This window comes from Mirounga leonina, unplaced genomic scaffold (genome assembly GCF_011800145.1).
Source record: "Mirounga leonina isolate KUSES-001 unplaced genomic scaffold, KU_Mleo_1.0 Mir_174, whole genome shotgun sequence".
NCBI classification, from domain to species: domain Eukaryota; kingdom Metazoa; phylum Chordata; class Mammalia; order Carnivora; family Phocidae; genus Mirounga; species Mirounga leonina.
Genome location: NW_023270451.1, coordinates 28,153,002 through 28,161,278, shown reverse-complemented (window position 1 = coordinate 28,161,278; position 8,277 = coordinate 28,153,002). Strand labels below are relative to the sequence as shown.

The 8,277-nt window shown below is 37.4% G+C and overlaps 1 protein-coding gene across 1 annotated transcript; it reads left to right on the top strand.

The window, feature by feature from the left end:
* The first annotated feature begins 79 nt into the window (after positions 1 to 79).
* Positions 80 to 7,719, top strand: NDUFA4 (NDUFA4 mitochondrial complex associated). Its single transcript, XM_035020637.1, has 4 exons — positions 80 to 260; positions 1,305 to 1,393; positions 3,093 to 3,153; positions 7,423 to 7,719. Exons 1-4 carry the CDS (start codon positions 219 to 221, stop codon positions 7,477 to 7,479), a joined length of 249 nt encoding a protein of 82 aa, XP_034876528.1. The 5' UTR covers positions 80 to 218; the 3' UTR covers positions 7,480 to 7,719.
* The last annotated feature ends 558 nt before the right edge of the window (positions 7,720 to 8,277 follow it).

The following is an 8,277-nucleotide window of genomic DNA, read 5'->3' as shown; positions in this document are numbered from 1 at the left end:
GCTGGATCAAGGCAGGCACTGTTAAGGACAGCCGCATCCGGGCCCTCCTGCTGCAGACTGCCCTCCGAGCCAGGGGTCCTTTAGGTAGGAGGTTCTGGGTGACTTTGGACGTCCGTTCATCCTCGGTGTAGGGATTACTTAGTGCTGGGCCTTGCGCGTTTGGTTTTTCCTTGCGCGTTTGGTTTTTTTCTTCTTGACCGGAGGCCTCTGCAGCAACCATGTTACGCCAGATCGTGGGTCAGGCCAAGAAGCATCCGAGCGTAAGTTCGTGACCCCTTTAGCAGTGTCTTCACTTGTCCATTCTGTGTCCGGCTGCGGCTTCCTCCTTCACCTTGGGGTGGACCCTGCCTTACTTATTTTGTCGTCCTAGTTACCCAGGCCCTTGAGCTCTGACCACGTCAGGTATTGAGGGGCTTAGGCGGGCAGGCGGAAGGTGAGGGATACCTTCGAGGGAAATGAACTAGTGAATGTTGGAACAGTCTGGTGGTTGCACCCTCTCGTATGTTGGTCCGACCCAGGGGTAGTTGTGCGCCGTGTGGGTTGGAGACCAGCAGGTCAGGTTTCCTATTTGTTGTGCCACCCAGAGATCTAGTGCTCACTGCATTGCACCATCAGGCAATTACAAAGGTCTGTAATCTTGAGGATTCTGAGACGTCTTGACGTCTTGAGATTTGGGGGGAGTTCGGTAGCGCAGAGGTGACTCGCGGTTAAGTTCATCTTAATTTTCTCCCAAGCACATCAATTTGTTGTGGTCCTAAAACTCAGTTCCGCAGTTTTTATCTTAAACGCATTTCGTAACTACGCTTTAAGCATTGGTAGCAGTATGTTTTCAGAGATTTATGCATGTAACCAATATTTGTAATGGGCGTGCTTTTGTTTTTGCTCATTCAAACTCTTAATTTCACAGAATTTGTGTTTCTCAAAACACTTATAAGACAGACCAAGAAGTTGTTTTACAAGCCTCAAGATAAAGGAGGCTGGGAAATTTAATGAGAATAATGTATAAATATTAGGTGACGATTGGATATATTTTCCTGGAAATTTAAAAATTTGAATATGTTTTTCTACATTAAACCAGATTCATTTTCACATCTTTCAGAAATTCCATTTCTTTTGAACACAGTTAAAAGAGATCTTACCTCAAGGTAGGGTGTATCTTTATTCAAATTTTAAAACAAGACCGAAAAATAGCAGTTTGAGACTTCAGAATTAGTGTGTAGGAACTATTGTAGCCTTTCTTTTTTTCAGTAGCTAGGTATTTGAAGCTGGCTGTTAATTCTTGTCTGTTTTGTGTTTGATTCTAGTTGATCCCCCTCTTCGTATTTATTGGGGCAGGAGGTACTGGAGCAGCGCTGTATGTCTTGCGCCTGGCATTGTTCAATCCAGATGTCAGGTAAGTACTTAAAAATATTTATAACTTTAGTGGTCTAAAGCTGGTTTAGGAGCCACAGTCTTCAGGGAGTCAACATCAAGTAGTAGAAAGAGCCTAAAATTTTGTAGTCGTATATAGAAAGTTCAGATCCTAGTTCTGTTATCATCTACTTGGTTCATAAAATTGTCTATATTTCTTTGAGTCTCTTTTTTCTCGTGGGTAGAGTAGAACTACTAATATCTATTTGTAATCTTGTGAGAATTGAGATAAGTATTTTTATAAAATACTTAATCAGGGTTACTCATACATGTAAATGGTTTTTCCTGCTTTTCCTCAATAAGGAATGCTTTTTTTTAAGATTTTATTTATTTGTCAGAGAGCGGGCACAAGCAGGGGGGTGGCAGGCAGAGGGAGAAGCAGGCTCCCTGCTGAGCAAGGATCCTGATGCTGGACTTGATCCCAAAACCCTGGGATCATGACCTAACCCAAAGGCAACTCTTAACCGACTGAGCCACCCAGGTGTCCCAGGAATGCTTCCTTTTGAAGTTAGAGAACAACAGGCAACAAAAAGAGATTTATTGTTATTCTGTATACTTTTCTATATATCACTTCTTTAGTAAAAGCCAAGTTTAAAGTTTCTGGTGACAGGGATAGGGACAGATACACTGCCCCAGGGGCCCTGTGTTCTACCCTTTTTTCTTTTTTTTTTTTTAAATTTAAATTCAATTAGTCAACATATCATCATTATCATCATATCATCAAACCATCATTAGTTTTTGGTGTGGTGTTCAGTGATTCAATAGTTGCGTAAAACACCCAGTGCTCATCACATCACATGGACTCCTTAATGCCCATCACCCTGTTACCCCATCCCCCGACCCACCTCCCTTTCAGCAACCCTCACTTTCCCAGAGTCAGGAGTCTTTCATGGTTTGTCTCCTCCTCTGATTTCTTCCCATTCAGTTTTCCCTCCCTTCCCTTAACGATCTTCTGTGCTAATTCTTTTATTGCACATATGAGTGAAACAATATGATAATTATCTTTCTCTGATTGACTTATTTCACTTAACGTAATACCTTCCAGTTCCGTCCATGTGGATGTAAGTGGTAGGTATTCATCCTTTCCATGGCTAAGTGATAATTCCGTTGTATTTATGAACCACATCTTCTTTATCCATTCATCTGTTGAGGACACCTCAGATCCTTCCGCAGTTCGGCTATTGTGGACATTGCTGCATGAACATTGGGGTGCAGGTGCCCCTTTTTTCCACTACATCTGTATCTTGGGGTAAATACCCAGTAGTACTCTACCCTTTTTTCTTTTTCTTTTTTTTTTTTAAAGATTTTATTTATTTATTTGACAGAGAGAGACACAGCAAGAGAGGGAACACAAGCAGGGGGAGTGGGAGAGGGAGAAGCAGGCTTTCTGTGGAGCAAGGAGCCCGATACGGGACTCGATCCCAGGACCCTGGGATCATGACCTGAGCTGAAGGCAGTCGCTTAACCAACTGAGCCACCCAGGCGCCCTCTACCTTTTTTTCTAACTGATTACATGGAATTGCTAATTATAGAGCCTGTGTCTGCTCCAACTCTAATGAAAACAACACCATACTTATTCTAATAGAAAATGAGATCTATTCGAAATACAAGCTTCTTAGGAAGTACAAAAATATTTTAAATAGTTTTATTTTTATAACAATTATAATGTTTGTTCCTTTTAGTTGGGATAGGAAGAATAACCCAGAACCCTGGAACAAACTGGGTCCCAATGATCAATACAAGGTAAGCTACAAAATTGTTTCAGAATTGCTAGAAAGTATATTTTAATACTCATGTAGTAGGTTTTTATTTTTATTTTTTTAAATTGGATATACATGTAAAATTCCATTACGATGAACTTTGGAGGAATTGCTAGATTTTCTATATGAAATTAAAATGGCATATTTCCCTAGCAAATATTTTTTTCTAAGGATTTTATTCACAGACTTTAGACTCTGGATGTGAAATTAAGATAATGTTTTCATGATTTGACTAAAAAAAGGAGAGGTGGTAATAGCTATCATATACCATTTTCTTAGATCTTGAATAGTCTAGTGCAGTGGTTTTCAGACTTCAGTGTACATAGGCCTCAGCTGGACAGGTGGTTAAAACACATATTGTTCAGCTCCATCTCCAGAGATGCTAATTTAGTTGGTCTGTTGTGGAGAGTAAGAATTTGCATTTCTAACTAGGTTTCAGGTCATGCTGATGCTGCTGGTCCATGGACCACACTTTGAGTAGTACTATTTCAGTGGATGGTTTGGTTGGCTCTTCTTTCTTGTTGGTATGGTTGAAATATTTCAGGTGAGGGTAATTAGGAAGAAATGAAAGTCATGTGGAACTTAAATTTTACAATGAACCTTCTAACTAAACTTTTTAACATCTTACCTGAAAAGTGGTTTGTGGGACTCCGCTTTCACAGAATGAGTTTATGGACTGAGACCATTTATTTATTTAATTTTTTTTTTAATTTTAATTTTTTTTTAAGATTTTATTTATTTGAGAGAGAGAATGAGATAGAGCATGAGGGGGGGAGGGTCAGAGGGAGAAGCGGACTCCCCACCGAGCAAGGAGCCCGATCTGGGACTTGATCCCGGGACTCCAGGATCATGATCTGAGCCGAAGGCGTCGCTTAACCAACTGAGCCACCCAGGCGCCCCAGTTTATTTTACTGAGATACAATTGGCACATAAAATTATGTTAAGTATAAAGTATACAAGGTTGGTTTGATACATTTGTGTATTGCAGTATGATTACTATATTAGCATTACCTAGCTCTTTTATTGTGTCACATAATTACTATTTTTTTGTGTTGAGAATAATTAAGACCTAGTGTCTTAGTGGCTTTGAAATTTATAATACAATATCATTGACTATAATTCCTGTGTTGTGTATTGTATCTCCAGGATTTATTTATTTACTAGTTGCAAGTTTGTACTCTTAAACAACATCTCCCTAATTCCCCCACCCCCCAGCCCCTAGTAACCACCATTCTACTACTTTTACAAGTTCAGCTTTTTTAGATTTTGCATATAAGGGATATTATGCAGTATTTGTCTTTCTCCGTGTGATGTATCTTACTTAGCATAATGCTCTTAAAGCCCATCCATGTTTTAAATCTGAGACCATTTGTTAATTCCCTAAAAGAACCTTCCTTATGTGTAAAAATTTTGCATACAAAGAATCTCTGGAAATGCTAAAACCAGGGCACCTTTATTAGGGTATAATTCACATTGCATACAATTTACCTATTTAAAGTGTATAACTCACCATGTGCACTTCCAGTGCTTCATCAAAAGAGAAATAGCAGTATGCTTAAGCACTTTCAAGAAGGGGTGCTCTGACCAATGAATGTCCAGGACCCTTAGCAGATCTACATCAGATGGAGATGGCTGCTATCATTATTGATAAGAGCAACTTTTAAGATAATTATTGCCCTTTTCTGATTACAAGCTTTCCACTCAATTGTCTGATCATAATTGGGCTCCCAAATCTAAATGGATGTCCCTGCAAGAAACAGATAAAAATGTGCTGGCAAAGCTGAAATGAGTCACCTAACCTGTGTATTACATTTTAACTTGAAAAAATGGTAAAGGGGCATCCTGATTTATTTTTCCTCTCTTATAAGATTGTTTAAATTAAGTACATTCTAAAGAAAATGATTCCACATCCAGTAAACTTTAAAAAAGAAAAGGGAAAAAAACAGGCCTTGATCCTTCCACCAAATTGTGTTTTGGAGTCTCTGGGTAGGTGTAGTTCAAAAAGCTCCCTAGGTGATTCTGATAATGAAGGCAATTAACCAGTGCCCTGGCACTATGATAACACATGCCAGTATGAGGACATATGAAGTGGAAATGGAATGTTGCTGCAACAAAAGTCTAATTTGTGTGGCATGAATGGGATGAGTAGCTGATACTGATTTAGAGATTGGAAAGATGAATCATATTTGATATAAAACATTCAATAAGTATCACCTGCTGTAACTTGGAAGGACGACCATGTGCCTAAAGAGCTTGTTACAGGAAAAGATCTTGGAAAACAGGATTTTAGTGGACTATTATTGCCTTTATTTGCCAAGAGATGAACTTGTAGAATTGGGCGATTTGTAAGCAGAAATAAAAGGGAACCAAGTCCAGAAACTTGTGAGCCTGGAGTGAATAAGCCTGCTACTGCTTCTAAACCTAAACAGTGAGGTAGACTAGATTATTTTTATCATTCACTACCTGTCACCTAAGATACTTGTTTTTTTTATTTTTGGCCACATAACTTATTCTGGAAAATCCTAAGTGAGGGGAAGTGATACCTGCCATTTCTGAACCAGTGTGTGCTTCCTCCATTGTTCTATTTCATCTGTCCTGAGACCAAAACGGACAGTTAAGGGTTTTTCATTCAACCCAGAATTGCAATGAAGAGAACATGGAGCAGTCAGCTTACAAATGGCATGTAATGTGAGTGAAAAACAAACCTTTGTTGTTGTAAACCACTAAATTTTGGGGATTGTTGCCACTTTGCAAATCTAGCCGAAGTTAAGACACGAGAGGACTAAAATAGGATTTAAGCTTATTAAAGGCCCAGCAACACTCTCAACTGAATAAAACATCCCAAAGCCATGATCAGAATATGTGTGCCTTCCCAACTGTTGTTCCAGAGACCTTCCAGGTAGCCACCATTAAACTGAGAAAAAGAATGGGGACATGGAAGCTGAAAAATGAAACAGATTCGAAAATTCGTTACTTCAGAGAATTTTGATGCTGGCACATGGAACCAAATAGAAGCAAATACATCAGAAGCCTGCGTAGTTTTGACAAAATTGGCAAAGATATTATGACCTTTCCACTCTGCATGAGTGTAAGGGCTTGATCCTGTTTCTCATTCGGTGTTTGGCGAATCTTGTAACTTGATCTTCAGTTGCTTCTTTTATAAAGTAAGAATGAGTAAGGCTGTGTCTGGCATCCGTTAGAAAAACCCAATCAGTGTTTACTTTCTTAATATGTAGCCTGTAGTTCTTTTATAAATAGTCCCTCTAATTTTGTTAACATGTTAAGGTCACACAAATTAGTTTATTTTCAAAAATCTCGTTTAGGTTCCATTGCTTCATAAGAACAATGTCAGAACAAAGATTACTGCTCTTTGGCTTATTTGTACTTCTCTGTCTATGCAACTTTGTGTATAACTCAAGGATAAGCCTTACAACCTGGGAATTTTTCTTTTTTTAAAACTTAAGTAAAATAAGAATTTTGAATTCTTCAGTTAGACATAAAGAAGTTAGGGTATGTTTGGAAAAATAAAGAAAAGGGTTTGAAAAATAATAGAAACAGATTTATGAGCTTCTTCAAAACCCTGAAGAAAATGTTGATGATGGATTCTGCAGTTTTAGTTCTTTTGGAGTTAAAATAACATAGTCTTCAAGTAATTATATCACAACCTCTTCAGTGTTCTTTGGCACAAGATTCTGTAAACCCAAGATTATAGCCTTGGGCTTAATGTATAAATCCTAATGTTTTCTCAGTAGAAACTCTGGAGATGTTTCAAATACAAATTATTTAAAAAAAAAGATGTTGAGAGTTAGAGGCAGTTTTTTCCTAAAGCAATCATAGATTTCTAAAATTAATTTTAGTTGGAAATTTTTAGAAATTACAGGTTTCCAAACATGGATTATGATTTAAATACAGTATTATTTAGAAGCAAAAATACGGTATTTAAAAACTTTTGTACTGGAAGTGGTCAGATGTCACTTTGATACTGATGCAATTTGATTTAGAAAATTGAGGGAACATACTAACACTGTTCTTCTGAGGTAGATTGAATATTTTTACCTTACTAAAATCATTATTAAAGGACTGGAATTTTAGTGTCTTTCTTTGGATGACTTTTATATTGTTAAATATCCATAATAAAAAATTCATGTCTGTAATTGTTACTATAGAAAGCTGAATAAAAATAATTTTAAAACTTCTGTATCATCTCTGTGTGTTTGATAGATTATCTAAAATATCTTTTTTCTTTTCCAAGTTCTACTCAGTGAATGTAGATTACAGCAAACTGAAGAAAGAAGGTCCAGACTTCTAAATGAAATGTTTCACTATAAAGCTGCTTAGAATGAAGGTCTTCCAGAAGCCATCCGCACAATTTTCCACTTATCCAGGAAATATTTCCCCTCTAAATGCACGAAATCATGTTGGTGTATTGTGTTGGGGTTTACACTGAATAATAAATATCTGAAACTTGATATGTGTCACTATTTAATGCTGAAAATCTGCTCTGAACTTTATAACTAGAGTATAAGAAATAAACTTAGAATTTAAGGAATTTCCTGAATTTCCATCTATTTGTATAATTTGAAAATAAGACTTTAAACTGCTCAAAACACTTCTCATTTTTTGTATAGGACTTGGTAACTTCACTAGGTATATTTAACAACTGGAACTGGAAATATGCAAAGATAGATCGGGAAGAGTATTCAGGTGTCTGGCATTGGCAAAGTGGAAACCTTTGGATTTCTGCTGCTGACTGATGTTGAAACATGTTGCCAATGATTTTTACCATGGCATACTCCATGCTGGAGATTTTCAAGGTTATCCCGGATTGTAGTTGGATCTGAGTCCATCTAGTTCATTGAGTTAGTGGCCATTATGCTTTTACTGTGCTGATTTAATCACAGCGGACTACTTTGTTCCTTAATGAGGTCACCAAGCAAAGCTGCATTTAAATACTGATGTCTTGGGTTAGCATTTATGTATATTTGATAAGTTGCAGTTTTCAGAATTTGCAAATGCTTCCCAGTAGGTACTTGAAAAGGAAACAAAAAAGAGCCAAGCAAAAATTACACTGAATTTCACTTCTTTAAAGTTTTATTAATTCACCCTG